This window comes from Heterodontus francisci, chromosome 4, assembly GCF_036365525.1.
Source record: "Heterodontus francisci isolate sHetFra1 chromosome 4, sHetFra1.hap1, whole genome shotgun sequence".
NCBI lineage: Eukaryota > Metazoa > Chordata > Chondrichthyes > Heterodontiformes > Heterodontidae > Heterodontus > Heterodontus francisci.
The window spans coordinates 156,887,447-156,914,681 of record NC_090374.1 but is presented as its reverse complement, the minus strand read 5'-3'; the positions used below and the strand labels follow the sequence as shown (position 1 = coordinate 156,914,681).

The 27,235-nt window shown below is 43.2% G+C and overlaps 1 protein-coding gene across 4 annotated transcripts in view; it reads right to left on the bottom strand.

Annotated features, from left to right (window-relative positions):
* The window catches only part of mboat4 (membrane bound O-acyltransferase domain containing 4), a 76,277-nt gene that overhangs the window by 3,720 nt on the left and 45,322 nt on the right, over window positions 1-27,235 (bottom strand). For 2 of the 4 annotated variants that reach the window (XM_068030423.1, XM_068030421.1), the window contains exon 2: window positions 5,528-5,752. In XM_068030423.1, the coding sequence (XP_067886524.1) occupies window positions 5,528-5,721 (194 nt within the window). In that variant the 5' untranslated portion in view covers window positions 5,722-5,752. Of the gene's footprint in view, window positions 1-5,527; window positions 5,753-8,208; window positions 8,297-9,030; window positions 9,400-27,235 lie in introns of those variants that run through there. The other 2 variants (XM_068030422.1, XM_068030420.1) reach the window with 2 other exon arrangements.

The following is a 27,235-nucleotide window of genomic DNA, read 5'->3' as shown; positions in this document are numbered from 1 at the left end:
CGATTAAAACTGCTCACTATTCGAGGATCATCCTGGGATGAAAAGGTAACCACAGCTTCTTCTCCCCACTGCAATCTGTCTTTTTAACCTCTCTCCCCTGTGGCTTCCATCCTCACCTCCAACAACATATGCAAGGAGCTCATGGATTTCTTTGTCACCAAGATTGAGACCATCCGATCAGCTGCATTTGCCACTTCCCTCCCTTCCCTTGCCAACCAGACCAAACTTCCTGTAAGGCTCCCCTCTGCCCTAGCCCTGAACTTGTATCTTTCTCTAGTTTCTCTGCTATCTCCCCTCCTGCCCTCTCCAAGCCCATATTGTTCATAAGACCCACCTCTTGCTCTATCGACCCTATTCCACAAAACTACTGACCACCCAACTGCCCTTTCTTTCTCCCATGTTAGCTGACATTGTTAACAGTTCTCTCTCCTTAGTTTTGGTTCCTCTGTCCTTCAAATCTGCCATTGTCACCCCTCTCCTCAAAAAAAAAACATGACCCTTCCATCCTTGCAAACTACTGCTCCATCTCCAACCTCCTTTTCCTCTCCAAAGTTCTTCAATGTGTTATTGCCAAACAAATTCATGCCCCCTTTTCCCAGAACTCCATGTTTGAATCTCTCCAATCAGGTTTCTGCCACTGCCACAGTACTGAAACAGCTCTTATCAAAGTCACAAATGACATCCTATGTGACTGTGACAAAGGCAAACTATCGCTCCTCATCCTTCCGTGTCTGAACTCGCACCAAATCCTACCCATCACACCTGTGCTTGCTGACCTACACTGTTTCCTGTTAAGCAACAGCTTGATTTTAAAATTCTCATCCTTGTTTTCAAATCCCTCCATTACCTGACCCCTCCCTATCTCTGTAATCACCTCCAGCCCTTCAACCTTTCAAGAGGTTACGCTTCTCGATTTCCGGCCTCTTCCGCATTCCCAATTTTAATCACTCTACCATTGATGGCCGTGCCTTCAGCTGCCTAGGCCCTAAGCTCTGGAATTCCCTCCCTAAACATTCCTGCCTCCGTACCTCGATTTCCTCCTTTAAGACATTCCATAAAACCTAGATTTGGTCATCTGTCCTAAAATCTTCTTATGTGGTTCAGTATCATATTTTATTTTATGCCTTGGGATGTTTTATTATGTTAAAGACTCTATATAAATACAAGTTTTTCTTGCTGTTGTGGAGACCATAAGTAGGGTTGTTCGCTGATGATTGCACAGAGTTCATTTCCATTCTCAATTCATCAGAGAATAAAGCAGTTTGTCCCCACATGGAGCAAGACCTAGAAAACATCTATGTTTGGGCTGTTAAGTGGCAAGTTATGCTTACACCCACCAAGAGAAAGTCTAACCACCTCCCATTACCATCATCAGCATCCTAACGAATCATCATTGACCAGAAACTCAACTGAACCAGTCACATAAATGCTGTGGCTACTAGAATAGATTAAAGGGTGGGTATTCTGCGGTGAGTGGCTCATCTCCTGACTCCCCAAAGCCTCTCCACAACCTATAGGGCACCAGTCAGGAGTATTATGGGTGGAGCTACAACAGTACTCAAGAAGTTCAACACTACCCAGGACATAGAAATCCACTTGATCGTCACCCCATCTACTACCTCAAACATCCACTCCCTCCACCACTGGTGTACCATGGTAGCAGTGTCAACTATCGACAGGATGCACTGCAGCAACTCACCAAGGCTTCTTCGACATCACTTCCCAAACCCACGTTCTCCACCACCTTGAAGGACAAGGGCAACACATGCTGCATGGAAACACTATCACCTCCAAGTTCCCCTTCAAGTCACACACTATTCTGACTTGAACATATAGAGCTGCTTCTTTATCGTTGCTGGGTCAAAATCCAGGAACTTTATACCTAACAGCACTGTGGTAGTACCTTCACCACTTCAGACTTCAGTGGTCGAAGAAGAAGGCCCACTATCACTTTCTCAACAGCAGCTAGGGCTGGGCAATAAATGCTGGCCATGCTAGCAATGTCTGTATTCTGTGAAAGAGCAAAGAAAAAGCATGAATAGTATGCTTAAACTGGAGCTTAAAGGTTAAACAGTATGTAGTTAGTATTTAAACTAAATGCCAGGAAATTGAAAATAATTAACATCTAGAAGATTTATTTAAACAGAACATTCCTTACCAGTGATAAACAGGCCAGCTACATACTCTGCAGCTTGTTAGTGGGATATAAATACCTCATGTCTCGTCTTGTGTAAGACATTTTGTTAAACAGAAAGACAGAGAAGTTAGAGGAATAGAAGTATAGTCTGGCATGCCTATGTATCCATGCCTCATTAGCTTGAGATCTTCCAGGACCCTTACATGGCTGATTAACACCAAAAGAGCGGAAACCTCCTGATGCATCTGTTATCCAGATTGGTCAATTGACTGGAATGGGATTATCTTTGAATTTAAGTTGTACAAACAGATGTTTGGCACACCTCTCAGCAGATTCTCTCAGGCTCTCTTAGATTCTATTTTTCTTCTCATAATATTTACTTAGCAGAGATAGAATGGCACCTTTTACAGGTACAACGTATGTTCAGGACAGGTGGCAGGAAGTTATAGAACCCAGATTGTATGGCTATACCAGCCAGTTACAGACAGAGATAGGTGAGCCAATAATCTGTGCTAGTTGTTTGAGATCAATGAAGGTGAAAGTTGTTAGCGAACTCAGAGACATACACTTGTGGGTAAAGTGTGTTCAGCCAAAGCAGAGGGTCCGAGTGGTACAGATAACCCTGCCATCGTAGGGGCTCATCAAGGGCAAAGTCGCACAAGCTCTTGAAATGTTGCTAACCATCATCAAATTTGCAGGAAGTGTTAAAAAATTGAGTTTCTGGCACAGGGGATTTTTTTTTTTTTAGAGATACAGCACTGAAACAGGCCCTTCGGCCCACCGAGTCTGTGCCGACCATCAACCACCCATTTATACTAATCCTACACTAAATTGTGGCGAGTCGAAGAGACTTAGTAGTTGGCAGGAAAAAAGACAGAGGCGCAAGGGGAGAGCCAACTGTGCAACAGCCCCAACAAACAAATTTCTCTGCAGCACCTGTGGAAGAGCCTGTCACTCCAGAATTGGCCTTTATAGCCACTCCAGGCGCTGCTTCACAAACCACTGACCACCTCCAGGCGCGTATCCATTGTCTCTCGAGATAAGGAGGCCCAAAAGAAAGAACACTAATCCCATATTCCTACCACATCCCCACCCATCCCTATATTTCCCTACCACCTACCTATCCTAGTGGCAATTTATAATGGCCAATTTACCTATCAACCTGCAAGTCTTTTGGCTTGTGGGAGGAAACCGGAGCACCCGGAGAAAACCCACGCAGACACAGGGAGAACTTGCAAACTCCACACAGGCAGTACCCAGAATTGAACCCGGGTCGCTGGAGCTGTGAGGCTGCGGTGCTAACCACTGCGCCACTGTGCCGCCCTTGTGCAGCAATTGGCTGCACTCCACAGCATCAGCAGATTATCTTAATCTCCAGTGTACCCAAGTAGCACTGCTCGACAGTTTGGATCAGAGTGATAGTGCAGTATGAGAGAAGTTGAGGGGGTGACCATCTGCAGGAGCCAAAGATGGAGCCAGGACACATGAGTGGTAGTTACTACAACTGTCCAACAGATGCATGGGGATAAATTCTTCTCCTATTGACAAGTGAGTGGCAGATGGAGAATACTGACTGCCATGGGAATTGACCACTAACTTGCTGCAATTCTCCCCAGGACCCTCATTTGCTGCTTCATGGAGTGAAACTCATTAATCCTTTAAAATTTGTTTAAATTAACATGGGGCTCCCTTACTCAGTATTCTTTGTATTTTTTTTCATTGTCATTTTCTTCTGTTATATTAATTTTGGATTGTTGCTTAATTTGGCCCCTCTCAGTTTCATTAATGATTTTATTTTCTCTTTGTTGATTTCCCCGTGGTGCTGAAAGGTATTTCTGTGTCTGCGGATGCTGCTATGTTCCTGTTGTTACTGGGACACATGCTGTGCTTGCATTCCCCATAAATTACGTGGAATGCAGGGGAGAGGAAGCCCCATCTTAATTGAAATGAAGGCTTAATGAGAACAAGCCTGTTGCATAATAGGACACACACATATACAGTAAATATTATACTAAACAGCTTCCTGAAAGAAAATATTTGCAATCTCTATGCTAGGCTATTAATTTGTAGTTAGCCTTTATATACACTTATTCTTTTCTTATACTTTACTGCAGGATCTATCAGACTTGATCTGCCTCTTTGATGCTTCCAAACTGGCTTAATGATTTGAACAGCTGCAGCTAACTGAATAACACCTCAAACAGTTACCGGGACTTGTTGGATGTAAATAAATTTACAAGGAGCTTAACTGAAGCAGTAACATTAACATGTTTACATTTCTAATGTATGTCTTGTTTTCTCCATCAATTTTTTCAGAGATATCTGACCCAAGCTGTTGCAAATATTTGTATTGAGTTAGGCTGGGCATGTGACTCTGACTGCTACTGACTTTTAAACCTTTTAGCCTTTGCTTTTAGCTGCAACTCTGCTGGCAGCTAATTGGAGATGGAACAATTGGCTACAGAAGTTAAGTGCATTTTGGAGCACTGCTTGTGCACCAAGAGGAGTAGGAGTGCTTACACCTCCTGCCTCTCTGCCAACCCCTTGTCCAATTTCCTGATTGCTGGCAACCATCACTAACAGACCTCGAGTCTGGCCTCCTATCGCTGGCTATCCTGTCCGGCAGCCTGTCAATCTGGCCAGGTGCTGAGCCAGAAACAGAATGAAAAAATGATAATTAGGGCCTGCTGTTCAGATATTTCCATGTCCCTGGGATTTCTGGGGTTCCCCATTCCCCTGCTGTCATGCTCCCTCAATCCCTCTCTGCAAAGATCAGACCTTACTTTCTATATGGTTCTGCATGTGGACAGGCATATGCAGATAAGGGAAACATTGCCTTTGTTTGAACACTGGATGCATGAGCCAACTGGTAGGCCTCAATGACGAGCTTTCAAAGGTCAGTGCAATGATATTAACATTCATCAAAATCTAGTTGACATCCATGCATTTATCCCCAGAATCTACAGTGGACTTTTGAAAGGGATTGTTATATCGCCTTGACCATCCTGTAATCAAATAAATCTCTATTAGAACACAGGATTTATGAAATCCAAGTCCCCAGGCCCTTAGTGTCCTTAATAACCATGTTGGAACTTCATCAAGCAGATGCCCGGACATGTTGGTTAGCTCTTCAAAACATGTGTATATAAGGCTTCACTACGGGTGGCCAGGAGATCATGGAGATGAAGCTGGGAGAACTTTGGGTTGGAAGCAAAAATGTAAAATAACGAGGCTAGAAGAACCAGCAGAACAGCTAGAGAAGAAAACTAATAGAACAAAGGTAGAGCACAGAGAATATAGTTCTAAAACCAGGTGAGAGCAACATTAGACTGAATATGGACCAATTAATCCCCAATGGCATTGGTAAACAAGTGTTTAGAAGCTACTTACTTAATGTCTGTTGATTCTTGTAGATAATAGTCTTTGTAGTGTAGCCAGAGATGGCAGAGTGTCTGCCATCCCATCTGAGTGAGGAAGGTCCATTTGTGAACAGTTCTGGGCTCCAGGGAGTGTATGAGTATCACTGACAGAACAGCAGGTATGAACACCAGAACTGCATAAGGTCCCATGGAAACAATTGCCATAAGAACTCCTCCGAACAGAAGGAAAATATATCTGGAGAGATATCACAAATTCTGTTCTTTAAATTAGACCCACACAAATTACTACTTAATTGTGCACATTGGTATATTGTTATCAATTAACTTTTCTAAAACAAAACAAATACATGCACCCACACAGAGTCATACTCATAGGCCAACACACACATACACCCACACATACATATGAATACATGCTATAATAAAAGCAAAATACTGTGGATGCTGGAAATCTGAAATAAAAACAAGAAATGCTGGAATCACTCAGCAGGTCTGGCAGCATCTGTGGAAAGAGAAGCAGAGTTAACGTTTCGGGTCAGTGACCCTTCTTCGGAACACTCCTTCGGAATACATGCTATTACGGCCAGATGAGGAGGGGTTCGCAGGCTCCCCTCTTGCCCCTTCCTCTTATTTGACTGCAACAGGGTTTATTCCTTTTAAACAGTGATTGTGCTTACCACCTCTGTGAGTGTTTTACCTTTTTACCTTTACTGTGATTGTGAAAGAACCAATTGGACAGGTTTTCTTGAGTTTAAACAAGTTTAAGTAAGTAAGTTTATAATACTTAATGCTCTAACCCCAATTTAAAAATACTAAAAAAATACACTGCACATTCATATGAGAATCATACACACACAAATAGAGTACAGGAGGAAAAATAGATTTGGTGGTTGGATTAAAGTCCAGAATAAATGGAACTTAAATACACAGTCTGTGAAGTGGATGATCCGGTAGTTCTGCCTGAAGCTGTATTCCTGCTTCTAACATTTTTCCTAAGACAGATGTTAAGTTATCTGGCTGTAGTTCCCTGTTTTCTGCCTCTCTTTTTGAATAAAGGAGTTACATTTGCTATTTTCCAATCTAACGGAACTTTCCCCAAATCTAGGGAATTTTGGAAAATTAAAACTAACACATCAATTATCGCACTAGCCACTTCTTTTAACACCCTAGGATGAAGTCCATCAGGACCCGGGATATAGATAGGTTAAGTGAGTGGGCAAAGACCTGACAAAGGGAGTGTAATGTGGGAAAGTGTGAAATTGTCCATTTTGGCAGGAAGAATAAAAAAGAAGCATATTATCTAAATGGTGAGAGATTGCAGAGCTCGGAGATGCAGAGGGATCTGGGTGTCCTAGTGCATGAATCGCAAAAGGTTAGTATGCAGGGACAGCACGTAATTAGGAAAGCTAATAGCATGTTATCATGTATTATGAGGGGAATTGAATATAAAAGTAGGGAGGTTATGCTTCAGTTATAAAGGGCATTGGTGAGACCACATCTGGAGTACTGTGTACAGTACTGGTCTCCTTATTTAAGGAAGGATGTAAATGTGTTGGAGGCAGTACAGAGAAGGTTTACTAGACTAATATCTGGAATGGACGGGCTGTCTTACGAGGAAAGATTGGACAGGCTAGGCTTGTATCCGCTGGAATTTGAAATATTTAAGATCCTGAGGGGTCTTGACAGGCTGGATGTGGAAAGGATGTTTCCTCTTGTGGGAGAATTTAGAACCATGGGTCACAGTTTAAAAATAAGGGGTCGCCCATTTAAGACAGAGATGAGGGGAAATTTTTTCTCTCAGAGGGTTGTGAGTCTTTGGAATTCTCTTCCTCAAAAGGTGGTGGAAGCACAGTGTTTGAATATTTTAAAGGCAGAGGTAGATAGATTCTTGATAAGCAAGGGGGTGAAAGGTTATTGGGGGTAGGTGGAAATATGGAATAATCAGTTCAGCCATGAACCTATTAAATGGCGGAGCAGGCTCGAAGGGCCCAGTGGCCTCCTCCTGTTCCTAATTCATATATTCGTATGTTATTTCTTTCTGTCTCTGTTTCTGTTTCTAAGCTTCATAGTGTGTCAAGTGTTCATAACTTGAAAAGGAAATAAAGACTTGTGCTTATATAGTGCCTTCCAGAGCCTCTAGATGTCCCAAAGTGCTTTACAGCCAAGAAATACTTTTTGAAGTGTATTCACTGTTGTAATGTAGGAAATATAGCACCCAATTTGTGCATAGGAAGATCTCACAAACAGCAATAAGATAATGACCAGCTAATCTGTTTTAGTGATGTTGGTTGATGGAGAAATATTGGCCAGGACATTGGGGAGAACGCCCCTACTCTTTTTCGAAATATTGCCATGGGATCTTTCACGTCCAGCTGAGAGATGGGGCCTTAGTTTAAGGTTTCACCTGAAAGACGGCACCACCGGCAGTATTGAAATATTAGCCGAGACACAAACTGAAGCTACGACATGTGTGTAACCAGTAGTATGTCAGATTATAGATCGATGTTTGTTTTCTCTCGCACAGAAAATCTCTATTTAAAAACAAACATTATTTGAATAAAGCCCTTGAAAGTTTAACCACTTGTTTTTCTTCAACTAATCAACTAATTTGAAAAATAACCAATGTGCTATTGTATCAATAGAGCTAACTAAATAACCAAATGTTACTGACAGTCTGTATCATTGACTCACCATAAGAAATGGCACAGATGTTCTTGTAGTTTATACTATATACTTAAAGCACTTAGAATCGTTGAACAATTTCACAGTAATCAAATCTCTGCTGACACAAAACAGGTGACAAAAATATTACTTTTTTTCTTTTTGTTTTTCTTAATAATAAATGAAACAGCTCAACACTAGGGCTTACTTTACACTCACATTAAAATTATTTTTGTTTGCTCCTTAAATTCCTCGGTCTATCTTATATAATAGCAAAGACTGAAAGAAATGGTCTACCAAGCTATATTTTTTTCAGCAGATTATTCTCGATTCTCTTCACAACTCCATTTTTGTACAAAAGCAAAATACTGTGGATGCTGGAAATCTGAAATAAAAACAGAAAATGCTGGAAATACTTAGCAGTTCAGACAGCATCTGTGGAGAGAGAAACAGAGTTAACATTGCAGACTGATGTCCTTTCATCAGGGTTAACTCCATTTTTGTACTTTGCTTGTGGATCTGTAAATACTCAAGCTAGAGATTAACAAATGTAACAGTATGTCTGCAAAATAAAGTGAGAAAATACTCAACTTCCTTTTGTTCCATTCCAATATAATGAGATCTCATAAGATTTTAATTCAATTTGCCAACCAGACAATTTACTTAGCAACAAACACAATTAGCTATTGCTAAATTACTTCAACCTACCAAAAATGTTTCATCTGCCTTGTCGCCCACTAAAAATGTATATGTTCACAACATCAGAATGTAAGGGATGGAATTAAGAACCTTTAGTGCTTAAAAGACAGGGCTTGGTATTATTCATTACTGACAAACTTTAGGCACACTTACCTTGCAGTCAAAGAAAGGTGTCCTGTGATGGAGAGGTAGTAAAAAATAAACGCAAGTGGGACACTCATAAACTGGTAGGTAATGACCGGGTAATCGTCTAATTCAAACTGTAAAAACTCTAAATCCATCCTGGGACACTGTTTATACACCAGTTACACAACCAATTAAAGCAACTTATTCTTATAACTGACTACGCTAAAGCACAAGTGGCAATATCTTAAAGGAAACCACAATTTGTACCACACACCACTACCAAACTAACATGTCATAAGCTCAGTCATATTTAAACTACACTTGACAAAATACACAACAGAAAAAATATTAATTGATAAAGAAGGGGAAATGACTGATTAATACTCCTGTTTCCCAGTAACTGCACAGCTCCAGCGAGGAATTCAATCAATGTGCCAGATAAGCAGCTTGAACTATCGGACACACAGTACTCCTACTGTGAACAATACTTATTTCTGGCATGCTAATTGGTTTCCAGCATCCGTAGTATTTGCCTGAAGTTTACATTAAAAGCATAATATTTTAGTTTTCTTGTTATGTTTGGAACAAGCCTGTGTGTATCCAAGGGAACGTGGGTTCATGCACTAATAGTCCTTCACTTCGAATTGCATTCCCACACTGGGTCACCAAGCATAAAAGATAAATAGAATTCACATTGCAATAATGGGATGTAATCTCTCCCAAGGCCATGGGTTTACGCCTGCAGTCCCCCTGTTTAAATTATGGGATGTACATTCCCTCAAAAGACCATGGTTTACACCTGTGGTCCACCTGTTTAAATGATGAGATGTACACTCTCCCAACAGACTACAGGTTTACACCAGTAGAGTCGCTGTTTAAATGATGGAATGTACACTCTTCCAATTGTGAGAAATTCATTCACATAGGCTACCAAACTGTAGTGATAATGTTGGGCACGGTATAAATCAGGAAATTAAAGCTGCCTGTAGCATGGGCAATACAGTAACAATGGGCAACTTCAATTTACATATAGATTGGGCAAACCTAATTAGCCCTGATGCTATGGAGGATGAATTCCCGGAGTGTGTACAAGATGGGTTTCTGGAACAGTACATTGAAGAACCAACTAGGGATCAGGCTATTTTAGATTTACTATTATGTAATGAGAAAGGGCTAATTAATAACCGTGCTGTAAAGGAGCCATTAGGAAATAGTGATCACAATAGATAGAAATCTACATTATGTTTGGAAGAGATATGGTTTATTCTGAAATTAGGGTCTTAAATCTGAACAAAGGAAACTTTGAGGGCATGAGGGGCAAATTGACTATGGTGGATTGGGAAAATACATTAAAAGATTTGACGGTAGACAGGCAATGGCTAGTATCTAAAGAAGTGTTACATGGTTTACAACAAATATACATTCCTCTAAGACACAAAATCCCAGCAAGAAAGATGAATCAACTGTGGGTAACAGAAAAAGTTAAGGACTGCATTAGGTCAAAGGAAGTGGCGTATAAGGTTGCCAGAAAAAGTGGTAAGCCCGAGGATTGGGAGCAATTTGGAGTCCAACAAAGGAGGACCAAGAAACTGATAATGAAAGGGAAAAGGTATTATGAATCTAAGGTAGCTCGAAACATAAAGGCAGGCTGTAAACGCTTGTTTAGGTATGTGAAAAGGAAATGATTAGCAAGGACGAATGTGGGTCCATTGCAGGTGGAGACTGGAGAGTTTGTGGTGGAGAATGAGGAAATGGTGGAGAGACTTCATGGAGGAAGACACAGAAAATCTCCCAGAAATACTAGGGAACCATGGGACTCGTAATAATGAGGTACTGAGATTAATAGTATCAATAAAGAGGTAGTACTCGAAAAATTAATTGGATTGAAAGTTGATAATTCCCCTGGACCAGATTAGCTATATCCCAGAGTATTGAAGGAGGTGGCTATAGAGATAGTAGATGCATTGGTGGTTCTCTTTCAAAATTCTATAGATTCTGGAAAGGTTCCTGCAAACTGGAAACCCACTATTTAAGAAGGGAGCAAGAGAGAAAACTGTGAACTACACACCTGTTAGTTTGATGTCAGTAGTAGGGAAAATGTTGGGATCTATTATAAAGGATGAGATAACTGGACACTTGCAAAATAATGATAGGATTGGGCGAAAGGGAAATCATATTTGACAAACCTGTTAGAGTTTTTTGAGGATATTACTTGTAGCATAGATGAAGGAGAACCAGTGGATGTGGTGTATTTGGATTTTCAGAAGGCTTTTGATAAGGTCCCACACAGGTTAGTAAACAAAATTAGAGCACATGGGATTGGGGGTAATATAGTGCAATGGATTGAGAATTGGTTAACAGACAGTAAGAATAAATGGGTCATTCTCAGGATGGCAAGCTGTTACTAATGGGGTACCACAAGGATCAGTGCTGGGGCCACAGCTGTTTACAATCTATATAAATGACTTGGATATGGGGACCAATTGTAATATTTCCAGATTTGCAGATGACACAAAACTAGGAAGGAGTGTAAGTTGTGAGGCGGATGCAAGGAGGCTTCAAGGGGATTTGGACATGCTAAGAGAATGGGTAAGAGCATGGCAGATGGAATATAATGTGAATAAGTTGAAGTGATGCACTTTGGTAGAAAAAACAAAAAGGCAGATTATTTCTTAAATAGTGAGAGGTTGGGAAGTGTTGATTTCCAAAGAGACCTGGGTGTCCTTGTTCATGAGTCACTAAAAACTAGTATGCAGGAGCAGCAAGCAATTAAGAAGGCAAATGGCATGTTGGCCTTCATTGCAAGGGGATTTGAATACAGGAGTAAAGATGTATTGCTTCAATTGTACAAAGCATTGGTGAGACCACACCTGGAGGACTGTGTACAGTTTTGGTCTTCTTATCTAAGGAAGGATATTCTTGAATTAATGGAGTGCAACAGAGGTTCTCCAGACTATCCCTGGATGGTGATTTGTCTTAGGAGAGATTACAGAAACTAGGCCTGCATTCTCTAGAGTTTCGAAGAATGAGAGGTGATCTCATGGAAACTTACAAAATTCATACAGGGCGTGACAGGGTAGATGTGGATAGGATGTTTCCTCTGGCTGGTGAGTCTAGAACAAGGGGACACAGTCTCAGAATAAGAGGTAGGCCATTTAAGATTGAGATGAGGAGGAATTTCTTACTCAGAGGGTGTGAATCTTTGGAATTTTCTACCCCAGAGGGCTGTGGAAGCTCAATCATTGAGCATGTTCAAGACAGAAATCGATAGATTTCTGAATACTAATGACATCAAGGGATATGGCAATAGTGGGTAAAAATGGTATAGAAGTAGATGATCAACCATGATCTGTGTAAATGGTGGAGCAGGCTCGACATGCCAAATGGCCTACTCTTGCTCCTATTTTTTATGGTCCTATGATCCATCCATGGCAGAAGTTGCCTTTACAGCCTCTGTGGTGTCGGTCCTTGCTACAGGTTAACTTAGAGCTGCCAGGGTGCTGCAAATCTAGTTATCATCCCATTGTTCTTAATGCTGCTTGCTGCACATTCTTGCAGACTGTCCCCAGAGCCCATATATGCTCCATGTACTGTGAGAATCTTTTTCAAAGCAGGTCCCGTGAAATCTTCATCCTGTGACCCAGTTGCTGAAGGTTGATGTCTCAACTTCCTAATTGTCCATCCTGGATCCTTTTGTTCACTTTTATTCTATGCATCATTCTGTGCACTCCCCTGTGGTCCACTCTGTTATGCTCCTCAGGTGGATGTCCCTGGAATGGTCTTTGGCAGGGAGTGATTAATGATACGTGATATTCTACATATCCATAGCACCCATCAAAACTATCATATCCTTCATATCCAACATATCCTTGGTACCCTGTATATCTTTGGTATTTTACATAACCACAATATCCAGGGTACCCTACACACCCATGGTCCCCTAAGTAATCAATATAGTCAACATAATGATGATATCTTATATATAGCATACTATTCTATATATCTATGGCATATATGTCCATGGTATTCCACATATGTATAATACCCTACATAATATCGTATCCTATATATCTACCCTATCCTCGATATCCACAGAAGTCTACATATCCGTTACCCTAAATATCAACTGACTCCACGTAATTATGGTATCTTGTATATAATATGCATGCTGGTCTATATATTCATGGTACCCTACATAACTATAATTTTTTATATATTGTTCATGGGATGCGGGTAACACTAGCAAGGCCAACATTTATTGCCCATCCCTAATTGTTCATGAGAAAGTGATGGTGAGCCACATTCTCGAACCGCTGCAGTCCATGTGGTGTAGGTACATCTACAGTGTTGTTCGGGAGGGAGTTCCCGGATTTTGATGCGGCGACAGTGAAGGTAAGGTAATGAAGTTCCAAGTTAGAATGGTGTATGACTTGGAGGGGAACTTCCAGGTGGTGATGTGCTCATGTGTCTGCTGCCCTTGTTCTACTGGATGCTCGAAGTCAGAGGTTTGCAAGGTGCTGTTGAAGGAGCCTTGATGAGTTGCTGCAGTGTATCTTACATATTCTACATATCCACGATACCCTACTATCCTATCATCTAGGTCCTTGACACCATACCGTTAGACTTCAGAATTTTTTGACCAATTTTCCAGAGGCATAAAACTTGGTAAATGAGCTGCCTTTAAGTGGATTTGCACAATTTGAAATCCTGATTGCAGCCAAATGATGCAGCCACTGATATATTAATGAGCCTGGCATTAAAGATATGCTACACAATCCCTTGGAGAAAGAAGTAATGGACTATTTTGTCTCATCCTTCCATCAGGTGGTCAGCCCAGTTGATGGAAAGGTGAAGGGTTCTCTGTTGGGAATCCATCCCTGAGGTGAGGTGAGGGGCAGCCCTATGGGGAATCGGAGGTATGCTACCTTCATTGATAGGCCACCTTCTGATTGGGAAACAATTTGCCAACCCTCCAGAATTTAAGAGAAAAATTCTTGGAATTTGTGTAAGGCTGGCATTTACTGCCCATCCCTAGTTGCCTAGTGACACAGAAGACTTGCTAGGCCACTTCAGAGAGCAGGTAAGTGTCAACCGCATTAATGTGAAACTGGAGGCACATTTTGGCCAATCCCCAGGTTAGAATAACAGGTTTCTTTCCGCAAAGGGGATTAGTGAATGAGTTGGGTTTTTATGATATTCTGACTGCTTCAGTCAGTTTTACTGATACCAGATTTTTATTTCCAAATTTTTTAACCTGAATTCAAATTTTCAAATTGCCATAGCAGGATTTGAACTCATATTCTCTGGATTACTGGTCCAGTAACATAACCGTGACATCATTATATCCTGATTGCTTTATAGTCTCCAGGAATTAAGGATTAATCTCTCATACACTGCTGCAAGAAAAATCATTGGGCATTAAAAATACTGTATTTTTTTCATTTTCTTTAACACTTTCATTTATTAATCCTAAAAATATTGGAGATAGGAAAAAAGACTAATAGTCAAGACTCATCCAATCAGGTGATGAAGAATCTGTTTGCTTCCCAATCGACACTGTGAGGATGGATGTATCAGGCAGCCAATGGTGTGACTGGGGTAAAGGGGTGCAGGTGAGCCAGGAAATATGCAATGAAACTTCAGAAAAATGTCCAACCAAGTTGGGAATCTTAAGAATGCCCTTACCGCTCACTTCATGTGAATGTAGAGAGAAAAAGATTGAGAAAGGGCTGTTAGTAGGACAGTCAGTTCCAACACAGGCTGCAAGTTCCTCCTCCCCGGTACCCTACATCTCAATATTGCATGTCCCATGGTCCCCAATTTAAATTTTGCTGTTTTTTTCTCTTATGTTTATTTGTTTTTTATCAGTTTAGAGAGGGAAGAAGACAATGTGACAGCTATGGATTTATTTTTGCAGCAAGCATGCATAAGCTTGTTCTTATTTAAAGAAAATAAACTTGTAGGGCTATGGGGCTCAAGCAGGGGAGTGGGACTGACTGGATTTCTCTGCAGAGAGCTGCCATGAACTCGATGGGCCGAATGGCTTCCTTCTGTGCCGTAAATGACTCTGATAGCTAAAAATACTGCCTCACATTGTTTTGCAACTTACCCTTATATAATGCCTTCTGTAGATGCTTTGCAATTGAAGAGATGGAAAGTGAGCTGTCAGTGATGAATTAAGCAGGGTGTACAAAAGGCACAGCCAAAGGGAGCTTCATGTGAATCCCCCTGCCTTTGCCCCACGACGGGGTGGCTGTGCCTTCAGCTGCATAAGCACCCTGCTCCGGAATTTGCTCCCTAAGCTCTTCCGCGTTTGACCAAGCTTTTGGTCACCCCTCATAATATTTTCTTCTCTGGTTTTTTTTAATGGCACTTCTGAAGCACTTTTTGGCATGATAGTGCAGGTGATGATACTGTTGTAGCACACCTTGAATTCTTTTTTTAATTCATTCATGAGATGTGGGCATCACTGTTAAGGACAGCATATATTGCCCATCCCTAATTGCCCTTGAGAAGGTTGGGGGGAGCCGTCATCTTGAACCGCTGCAGTCCTTGTGAAGGTGCTCCCACAGTCCTGTCAGGTAGGGATGTTCAGGATTTTGACCCAGCAACAATGAACAGCAATATAGTTCCAACTCAGGATGGTGTGTGACTTGGAGGGGAACTTGCAGGTGGTGGTGTTCCCATGCACCTGCTGCCATAGTTCTTCTAGGTGGTAGAGGTTGCAGGTTTGGAAGGTGCTGTTGAAGAAGCCTTGATGAGCTGCTGCAGTGCATCTTGAAGATGGTACACACTGCAACCCTGTGCGCCAGTGGTAAAAAGAGTAAATATTTAAGGTGATGAATGGTGTGCCAATCATGTGGGCTGCTTTGTCCTGAATGGTGTTGAACTTTTTAAGTGTTGGAGCTGCACTCATTCAGGCAAGATCAATTACACTCCTGACTTGTGCTTTGTAGATGGTGGATAGCTTTTGGGGAATCAGAAGGTGAGCTGCTCATTGCAAACTATCCAACCTCTGATCTGTTCTTGTAGCCACAGTATTTACGTTGCTGGTCCAGTTCAGTTTCTGGTTAATGGTAACTCCCAGGATGTTGATGGTGGGATATTCAGTAATACTGTTGAATGTCAAGAAAAGGTGGTTAAACTCTCTTGTTGGAGATGGTCATTGCTGGCACTTGTGTGGCACAAATGATACATGCCACTTATCTGCCCAAGCCTGAATGTTGTCCAGGACTTGCTGCATGCAGGCACAGACTGCTTCATTATCTGAGGACTTGTGAATTGAACTGAGCAAAATGCAATCATTAACAAACATCCCCACTTCTGACATTATATTAGAGGGAAGGTCTTTGAGGAAGCAGCTGAAGATGGTTGGGCCTACGACACTACCCTGAGGAACTCCTGCAACAATGTCCTGGGGCTAAGATGATTGGCCCTCAACAACTACACCCATCTTCCTTCCTGCCAACCAGTGGGGAGTTTTACCCATGTTTCCCATGCACTTTAAAGGTACTAGATTTCCTTGATGCCATAATTGGTCAAATGCTGCCTTGATGTCAAGGGTAGCAGTTGACTCACACCTCACCTCTGGAATTCAGCTCTTTTGCCCATGTTTGGACCAAGGCTGTAATGAAGTCTGGAGCTGAATGGTTCTGGCAGAATCCAAACTGAGCATCAGTGAGCAGGTTATTGATGAGTTAGTGCTGCTTGATAGCACAGTCAATGACACCTTTCCTCACTTTGATGATGATTGAGAGTATCTGATGGGACACAAAAACACAAGAAATAGGATCTGGAGTGGACCATCGGGCCTGTTTCGCCATTCAATACGATCATGGCTGATCTGATTCAACTCCACTTTCCCACCCGCTTGCCATTTCACTTGATTTCTTGACAGACCATAAAATCTGTCTATCCCAGCCTTAAATGTATTCAACAATAGAGCATCCACAATCCTCTGGGGTAGAGAATTCCAAAGATTCACAACCCTTTGAGTGAAGTAATTTCTCCTCCTCTCAGTCCTAAATGATCGGCCCCTTATCCTGAGGCTGTGACCCCATGTTTTAGATTCCCCAACCAGCGGGAAATAATCTCTCTGTGTCTACCCTATCCAGCAAGCATGCATAAGCTTGTTCTTATTTAAAGAAAATAAACTTGTAGGGCTATGGGGCTCAAGCAGGGGAGTGGGACTGACTGGATTTCTCTGCAGAGAGCTGCCATGAACTCGATGGGCCGAATGGCTTCCTTCTGTGCCGTAAATGACTCTGATAGCTAAAAATACTGCCTCACATTGTTTTGCAACTTACCTCTCATTCTTCTAAACTCCGAGAATACAGGCCCAATTTACTTAGTCTCTTATCATGGGACAATCCCCTCATTCCAGGGACCATTCTAGTGAACCTTCGCTGCACTGTCTCCAATACAAGTATGTCCTTTCTTAGATGTGGAGACCAAAACTACACACAGTATTCCAGATGTGATCTCACCAAAACCCTGTACAATTGGAGAAAGACTTCCTTATTCCTGTACTCCAATCCCCTTGCAATAAAGGGCAACATGCCATTTGCTTTCCTAATTGCTTGTTGTACCTGCATGTTAACTTTGTGCACACCCAAGTCTCTTTGAACATCAACACTTACAAATTGCACACTTCAAAAAAAAATTCTGCTTTTCTATTCTTATGACCAAAGTGTATAACTTCACACTTCCCTACATTATACTCCATCTGCCATCTAGTTGCCCATTCACTTAACCTGTCCATATCTCTTTGCAACCTCTTTGTGTCCTCCCTACATCTTGCCTTTCCACGTGCCTTTGTATCATCAGCAAATGTAGATAATTACTCTCTCTCTCTTCATCTAAGTTATTTCATATAGATTGTAAATAGCTGAGGCCCCAGCACTGATCCTTGTGGTACTCCTCTATTTACTGCCTGCATACTTGAAAATGCCCCGTTTATGCCTAATCTTTGCTTCCTGTCCATTAAGCATTCATCTATCCATGCTAATATATTACCCCAACTCTGTGAGCCCTTATCTTGCCTATTAACCTTTTGTCTCCACCTTATCGAACGCCTTTTCAAAATCCAAGTATACAACATCTACTGGTTCCCTTTTATCTACCCTCCAATACCCTCCTGCAAAGATCTCGGTTATTGTGGTGGTCTGCTGCGCTCTTCATTACATGGCCCTCCAAAGAGGTGTGGATCCTGAAGACGATGAAGCCCTGGAAGGGGGCAACCCTTCAGGGGAGAGCAGGAGCAAGAGATGAGAAAGGAGGAGGAAGAGGAGGTGGAGGGAGATGATGCTGAACAGAGGTGATGCTGCACGACGAGGTGGCCTCCTCCTGCTACTTCTGGGAAGAGGAACACACACCTCTCCTACACGATATCCAGCATTAGTTCCAGGTCGGCATCGATGAGTGCCCTGAGTGCCAAGCCGCCAGCTCCCCTGTGAGATCTCACTTCCCTCTGGTGCGGTGGAAGGCTCTGGCACAAACTGTAGATCTCTCCCTTAGGAAAACCAGCAGCCTCAGTGATGGTTGCTGTGGGAGTCTAAATGAGTCCAACACTTTATCTGACCCGTCTCTGATCTCATTCCCACTAGCACAAATTGGACAGGAAAGCTGTCTCCATATCAATTAAGGGATTCCCCATGTAAAAATCTGAACTTGAATCAGTTTCCCACCGGAGGCGGGTTTCTGACCCAAAAACAAATCTGGCTTCTGTTTCCCGCCTCCTTGGCGAAAATTCAGCCCCAAGTCTCACTCCAGAGACTTGAGTATATAATCCAGGCTGGAACTTCAGTACAGTACTGAAAGAGTGCTGCACTGTCAAAAGTGCTGTCCTTTGAATTAGATGATAAACTGAGGCCCCGTCTTCCCTTTCAGGTGGGTGTAAAAGATCCCACAGCATTAATTGAAGAGCAGGGGAGTTTATCCCCCAAATTTATCCCTCAACCAACAAAATTAAAACAGAAGATATGATCATTATCTCATTGCTGTTTGTGGGACTTTCCTGTGTATTGTTTGGCTTTTGTGTTTCTCTACATTATAGTATTGGATGCACTTCAAAACAAAAGGACTCCATTCACTGTAAAGTGCTTTAGGATGTCCTAGGCTACTGAAAGTTGGTATATCAATGCAACTCCTTCCTTTATCAAACAGACAAAACATAGATTTGTCACTTCCTTTGATGCCAGTATAGTTAAGAATATGGCTGATTGTGTATAAGCATTTTCCCCACTGTTGCCCCTTCCACATCTTTTTTTCAATCAACAAATGTCACTGGACTAGTAATCCAGAGGCCCAGGTTAGTATACTCTGGGGACATGGGTTTGAATCCCACCACGGCAGATGGTGAAATTTGAATTCAATTAATAAATCTGGAATTTAAAGCTCGTCCAGTAGTGACCATGAAACCATCGTCGATTGTCATAAAAACCCATCTGGTTCACTAATGGCTTTTCGGGAAGGAAATCTGCCATCCTGACCTGGTCTAGCCTACGTGTGACTCCAGACCCACAGCAATGTGGTTGACTCTTAACTGCTCTCTGAAATGGCTGAGCAAGCCACTCAATTCAAGGGCAATTAGGGATGGGCAATAAATGCTGGCCTAGCCAGCAACGCGCACATCCCACAAACAAATAAAAAAAAGAATCAAGCAGGGATTCTACTGTGCCAGCACAGACTGGGCAGAAACATTCCTCTAATATAAAATAAAAACAAGAAATGCTGGAAATACTCAGCAGGTCTGGCAGCATCTGTGGAGAGAGAAGCAGAGTTAACGTTTCAGGTCAGTGACCCTTCATCAGAACCAACAGATATTAGAAATGTAAAAGGTTTTAAGCAAGTAAAGCGGGGGGATGGGGGAGGGGGGCGGGTGGTGCAAGAGATAACAAAAGAGAAGGCATTGATGGGACAGTGGGTCACAGAGAATAACTGACCAGAAGGTCATGGAACAAAGGAAAACAGTATGTTAATGGTATGCTGAAAGACAAAGCGTTAGTACAGAGAGGGTGTGAATAGACTGTAAAGCACAAAGCACTCCAAGCACAAACATTAAAAAAAACAGAAACAGTGGGTAGGCACAGTAGAAACAAACTAAACAAACTAAAAAAAAACTAAAATAAAATAACCAAATAAAAAAGAAAAAATAACTAAACATAAAAAGGGGGGCCCCGTCATGCTCTGAAATGATTGAACTCAATGCTCAGTCTGGCAGGCTGTAGTGTGCCGAATTGGTAAATGAGATGCTGTTCCTCGAGCTTGCATTGATGTTTGCTGGAACACTGCAGCAAACCCAGGACAGAGATGTGAATGTGAGAGTGGGGGGGGGGGGGGGAGGGTGGGGGGTGGAGCAGTGTGCGGTTGAAATGGCCAGCAACCAGAAGCTCAGGGTCATACTTACAGACTGAGCAGAGGTGTTCCGCAAAGCGGTCACCCAATCTGCGTTTGGTCTCCTCTACATTGAGGATTGTGAGCAGCGAATACAATATACTACATTGAAAGAAGTACAAGTAAATAACAACTTCACCTGAAAGGAGTGTTTGGGACCTTGGATAGTGAGGAGAGAGGAGGTAAATGGGCAGGTATTACACCTCCTGCGATTGCATGGGAAGGTGCCGTGGGAAGGGGACGAGGTGGTGGGGGTAATGGAGGAGTGGACGAAGGTGTCAAGGAGGGAATGATCCCGTCGGAATGCTGACAGGGGAAGGGAGGGGAAGATGCATTTGGTAGTGTTATCACGCTGGATGTGGCGGACGATTTTCCTTTAGATCTGGAGGCTGGTGGGGTGGAAAGTGAGGACAAGGGGAACCCTGTCGCGGTTCTGGGAGGGAGGGGAAGGGGTAAGGGTAGAGATGTGGGAAATGGGCAGGACACGGTTGAGGGCCCTGTCGACCACAGTGGGGGGGATTCCTCGGTGAGGAAAAAGGAAGACTTATCAGAAGCACTGTCGTGGAAGGTAGCATCATCAGAGCAGATGCGTCGGAGACAGAGAAACTGGGAGAATGGTATGGAGACCTTACAGGAGGCAGGGTGTGAAGAAGTGTAGTCGAGGTAGCCGTGGGAGTTGGTGGGCTTATAATGAATATTCCTCTACCTGCTTTATCCCTGCACCCCCATTTCACCCATGACCCCTCTGTCATCGCAAACCACGACCAATCTCAAAAACAGCTTGCATTTATACAGCGCCTTTAATATAGTATAACATGCCAAGGCACTTCACAGGAGCATTATCAAACAAAACCTGACACAGAGCCACATAAGCAGATATTCATACAGGTAACCTAAAGCTTGATGGAGAGTCTGAAAGGAGAAGAGAGAGGTAGAGGTGGAGAGGCTTAGGGAGCAAACATCAGAGCTTTAGATCCTCGCCAGCTGAAGGCACAACTGCCAATGGGAGAGCAATTGAAATTGAGAATGCACAAGTAGCCAGATTTGGAGCAGCACAGATATCTTGGAGGGTTACCGACTCCCACAGCTACCTTGACTACACTTCTTCACACCCTGCCTCCTGTAAGGTCTCCATACCATTCTCCCAGTTTCTCTGTCTCCGACGCATCTGCTCTGATGATGCTACCTTCCATGACAGTGCTTCTGATAAGTCTTCCTTTTTCCTCACCGAGGAATCCCCCCCACTGTGGTCGACAGGGCCCTCAACCGTGTCCTGCCCATTTCCCGCACCTCTACCCTTACCCCTTCCCCTCCCTCCCAGAACCGCGACAGGGTTCCCCTTGTCCTCACTTTCCACCCCACCAGCGTCCAGATCTAAAGGAAAATCCTCCGCCACATCCAGCGTGATAACACTACCAAACGCATCTGGAGGTTACAGAGATAGGGAGGGCTAGGTCAGGGAGGGAATTGAAAATAATGATAAGAATTTTAAAATCAAGTTGTTGCTGGACCAGGAGGTCTGCGAGCACAGGTATGTTGTGTGAACGGGAGACTTGGTGCAAGTTAGGATAAAGGCAGCAGAGTTTTTGAACGCCTCAAGTTTATGGAGAGTGAAAGGTGGAAGGTTGGCCAGAAAGCATTGGAATAGTTAGAGTCATTCACAGCATAGAATGAAGCCATTTCGCCCATCAAGTCCATGCTGGCTCTCCACGGAGCAATCTAGTCAGTCTCATTGACCCGTTCGATCCCTGTAGCCCTGAAAGTTTATTTCCTTCAAGTGTCCATCCCATTTCCTTTTGAAATCATTGATCGTCTCCGCTTCCACCACCCTCGTGTGAAGCGAGTTCCAAGTCATTACCACTTGCTGCGTAAAAAGATTCTTCCTCACATCCCTCCTGCATCATTTTCCCAAAGCTTTCAATCTGTGTCCCTTAGTCTTTGTACCATCAGTTAATGGGAACAGTTTTCCCTTGTCTACCTCATCTAAGCCTATCATAATCCTCTTCAAATTCCTTAAAGATGTTGTTGCTTCCAAAATTGGTACCCCCTTTTCCCACAAAGCATAGCTCAGTGGGATTGGCGCTCAATTGCTTCCACTCTTACCTATTCAGTTGTAGCCAGAGCATCCATAGCAGTGCCTTTTTTTCCGTTCTGCACCATTACTTCTGGAGTGTCCCAAGGATTTGTCCTTGCATTCCCCTACCCCTACTACTTCTTCATCTACATGTTATCCTTCAGTGACATCAAGTGAATGTCAGGTGCCAAATGTACTCTGATGAGACTCAGGTTATCCCCGCCACCACCTCTCTCGACCCCTTGACCGCCTCTGCATTGCCAACCTGTTTGTTCGACATCCAGCCCTGGATGAGCCACAGTTCTATCTAGTTAGGCATTGAGAAGACCACAGCCATGTCTTCCTGCTTCCGCCACTAATTCTGTACCCTCACCACCAATTCCATCCTGTTTTTTTATTATTCATTCATGGGATGTGGGCGTCACTGGCTATGCCAGCATTTATTGTCCATCCCTAATTGCCCTTGAGAAGGTGGTGGTGAGCTGCCTTCTTGAACTGCTGCAGTCCATGTGAGGTAGGTACACCCACAGTGCTGTTAGGAAGGGAGTTCCAGGATTTTGACCCAGCGACAGTGAAGGAACTGCCACAGTTTCATGGCCACAGTTTCAGTTGAAGCCAACTGTTAATAAATTTGGCATCCTTTTCAACACTGAGTGAATCTTCAAACCATATAGCCTCTCCATCACAAAATCCTCAAACATCTACCTCCAGAACATCACTTGTCTCTGCACCCTGCTTCAGCCCATCTGCTGCTGAAACACTCATCCATGCCTTTCTCACCTCTAGACTTGACAATTCCAACACTCTTATGGCCAGCCTCCCATCCTCCAACCTCCTTTAACTCAGCTCATCCAAAACTATGTTGCTCAGATCCTATCCTACATCAAGTCCCGTTCAACTATTCCCCTACTTTGGCTCCTGGGTATAGGAAAGGTGCCCTGTAAATTGCCTGAAGTGTGCTTTTAAGATTTTTAGGGGGCTTGCCCAATAATATGTTTGAAATTTCCTCTAAAAATTGAGTTTTAGCTTAAAATGGCTACATAATATGGAGTCATCAACACCTTGATGGGAGGAAGATTGATAGATCAGAAATGGAGAAAGAGAATCTTGCATCCTTGAGAAATCCATGCTCAACTGCCTCAAAGGCATCCCCAGGACTCTGTGTGATTATTAATTGTTAGATGACCATGGCTACATTTAAGTTGTGAATTTGCAGTCAATAAATAATTATCGGTGCATGGCTTGCTGTCTGACATCTTTTTTGATGCTGTGGCAGGACAGGTTTAATTCATTCATCCAGCAGCTTGTGGGTATCCCAATCCAGGGTTGGGTATAAAACTCAATTCAGTCTGAACTGGGTGATGTAAGACAGGTCGGTGAGCTGATTTAGGCATCACTCATTAGATTTAAACGGGGTGGTAAATCCCAGCAGGTTCCTTAGTTAAGAGTCAAAGTGAGGGACTTAAGGATCTGTTTGGTCCTTTGGTAGATATTTGTCAGGATACCTAAAATCCAGTGCTTACATCGTGCCCCAATGCCTCAAATGTAAAATTCTCATCCTTCATGTTCAAATCCTTCCATGCCCTCACTCACCCCTCCCTATCTATGGAACCTTCTCCAGCCCTACAACCCTTGAGAACTCTTATTTCCTCCAACTCTGGCCTCTTGTACATCCCTCATTCCTTTTGCCCCACCATTGGTGGTTGTGCTTTCAGCCACCTAGGAGTTACGCTCTGAAATCCCTTCCTTAACTCCCACTGCCTCACATCTTTAAGGACCTCTTTAAAATCCACCTCTTTAACCAAGCTTTCAGTCAGCTGTCCTAATATGTCCTTCTTTGGCTTGGGGTCAGGTTTTGCCTGATTAGTTTCTGTGAAGTGCCTTCATCGTTCAAGGTCCTATATAAATGCATGTTTAGATATGAACAGATCAAAGGAAGACAGCATAGGTTTGTAAAGGATAAATAATGTCCAACAAACGTAGTTGAATTTTTTGGAGAGGTAACTAAAGTGCTAGATAAGGGAGTTTCAATGTATGTTGTTTATATAGTCTACTAGAAGGCATTCAATAAGGTCCCCCATGAGAAATTATTAACAAAAATGAGTGTGCATTGAATTGAAGGTAACCTATTGGCATGGTTAGGTGATAGGAGACAGAAAATAGGGATAATGGCTAGGTATTCAAATTGGCAGGATGTGACTAGTGGGCCTGAATTTTATGGGAACAGGAACAGAGGCCGGGGGGGGTGGGGGGGGGGGGGGGGGGGGGCTGCGGGGAAGGGGGCATAAAATCAGGGCGGAAGACATCTGACTGCAAGTCCAACATTGTGACGTCGTCTGTATTTTACTGTCAGCAGCTGGCATGGAGGGCAGACTTTGCACATCCACACAGCAAGAAGGTAATTAAGGTATTTAAGAGCCCAGTTGACAACAGCTTTACTCTCTGTTTTGCATTTAGCTGATGGTGCACGGGTACCCCGAGCCTTTAGAGCCTCACCTGCTAAAAGGAGGCAACAAGAAGGTGGAAGCTCAGTTCTGGCAGCAAAGGGAAGTCATCAGGTGAGGCAGTGTTGATTGTCAGGGAGGGTAGATGTGGGAGAGCATAGAGAATTGGTCTCTGAAGTGGGAGCAAAGGGAATTTGTCTGAGGAATGGGGGCAAAGGTGCCAGCAATGTGGGGGAGGCATACCAGGGTCCCATCAGGAAGTGCCTGCTCTGAGGTGACAACTGAGGGGAAGAAGTGGGGAGCCATTGGCTGTAAAGACCTTGCACACAGGGAGAGGCAACTTGTCATGAGTTTCATTCACTCTGGCTTCAGGGCCCCCGTTGAGGAGGAGGAGGAGGAGCAGAGCAGAGAGGGAGGGAGGTCCAGGCACCGGTAGCAGGACATCAGCATCCTTGGGGCCAACATGAGGGCCAGCCTTGGGGTTGGGACGCTGGAGAAGGGCACAGAGGGGCACACCAACAGCCTTCTATGTGCAGAACTAGCTTCCCTGCAGACAATGTCTATTGGCCGAGGCTCAACTACCTGCAGATGTCCGAGCAGCAGTGTCTCCCAAGACACCGACTCTCCAAGGAAGCCATCACTGATCTGTCTGCTGGGATGCAGGACAAGCTGAGCCCCATGGGACTTGATGGACACCCAATGCCAGTGGTACTGAAAGTCACCATGGCACTGAACTTCTATGTCTCCGAATCTTTCTAGGGATCCACTGGAGATATGTGTGGGATCTTGCAGTCTGCCGGTGCATCAGTGGATCAAGGAAGTCAGCAATGCCCTTTTCAAGAGGGCAAGCAAATATCGGCGCTATTGCACTGATTCAAACAGTCAAGCTGAGAGGGCTATAGGGTTTGGGGCCAGTGCTGGATTCCCCTGGGTGCAGGGTGTGATCGACTGATTATTATTAAAGAAGTCTTAACGTTGCATTTGGAAAAGCATAGTATGATTAAAACAAGTCCGCATGGTTTTACTAAAGTTTGACAAATTTATCAGAGTTCTTTGAGGATGTAACTGGTAGGGTAGATAAAGGGGAACCAGTAGATGTAGTGTACCTGGATTTACAAAAAGCATCCATTAAGATGCCACATAAAAGATTAATAGGCAAGATAAGGGCTCATGGTGTTGGGGGTAATATATTAGCGTGGATAGAGGATTGGTTAACAGACAGGAATCAGAGAGGGGCATAAATGGGGCATTTTCAAGTTGGCAAGCAGTGAATAGTGGGGTGCCGCAAGGATCAGTGCTGAGGCCTCAGTTATTTACACTTTATATGAATGACTTGGATGAAGAGACAGAGAGTAATATATCTAGGTTTGCTGATGATACAGAGCTCAGTGGAAATGTAAGCTGCGGGGAGGACATAGCAAGGCTGCAAAGAGATACAGACAGGCTAAGTGAGCGGGCAACAAGATGGCAAATTAAATATAATGTAGGGAAGTGTGAAGTTGTACACTTTGGTTGTAAAAATAGAAAAGCAGAATATTTTTTTTAAAATGTGAGACTGGTTAAGTGTTGATGTTCAGAGAGACTTGGGGGTATGGGGGGTACTCGTATGAGGAACGCATAAAGTTAACATGCAGGTGCAGCAGGCTATTAGGAAGACAAATGACATGTTGGCCTTTATTACAAGGGGATTGGAGTACAGGAATAAACAAGTCTTATGAAAGCTGTACAGGGCTTTGGTGAGACCGCATCTGGAATACTGTGTGTAGTTTTGGTCTCCACATTTAAGAAAGGATATACTTGCATTGGAGGCAGTGCAGCGAAGATTTAATAAAATTGGGATGAGGGGGTTGTCCTATGTTGAGAGGCTGAGTAAATTGGGCCTATATTCTCTGGAGTTTAGAAGAATGAGAGGCAATCTAATTGAGACATACAAGATTCTGAAAGGGCTTGATAGGGTAAAAGCTGAGAGATTGTTTCCACTGGGGAATCTAACGCGGGGGCACAATCTCAGGATAAGGGGCCAATCATTCAGGACTGAGACGAGGAGAAATTACTTCAAACGGTTTTGAATCTTTGGAATTCTGTACTCCAGATGCTCCATCATTGAATACATTTAAGGCTGGGATAAATAGATTTTTGGTCTCACAGGGAATCAAGGGATATGGGGAGCAGACAGGAAAGCGGAATTGAAGCCCAAGATTGGTCATGATCATGTTGGATGGCGGAGCAGGCTCAATGCGTCATGTGGTCTACTTCTGCTCCTATTTCTTGTGTTCTTGTGACTGCTTGCATGAGGTCATCAAGTCTCACGCAAATGAGC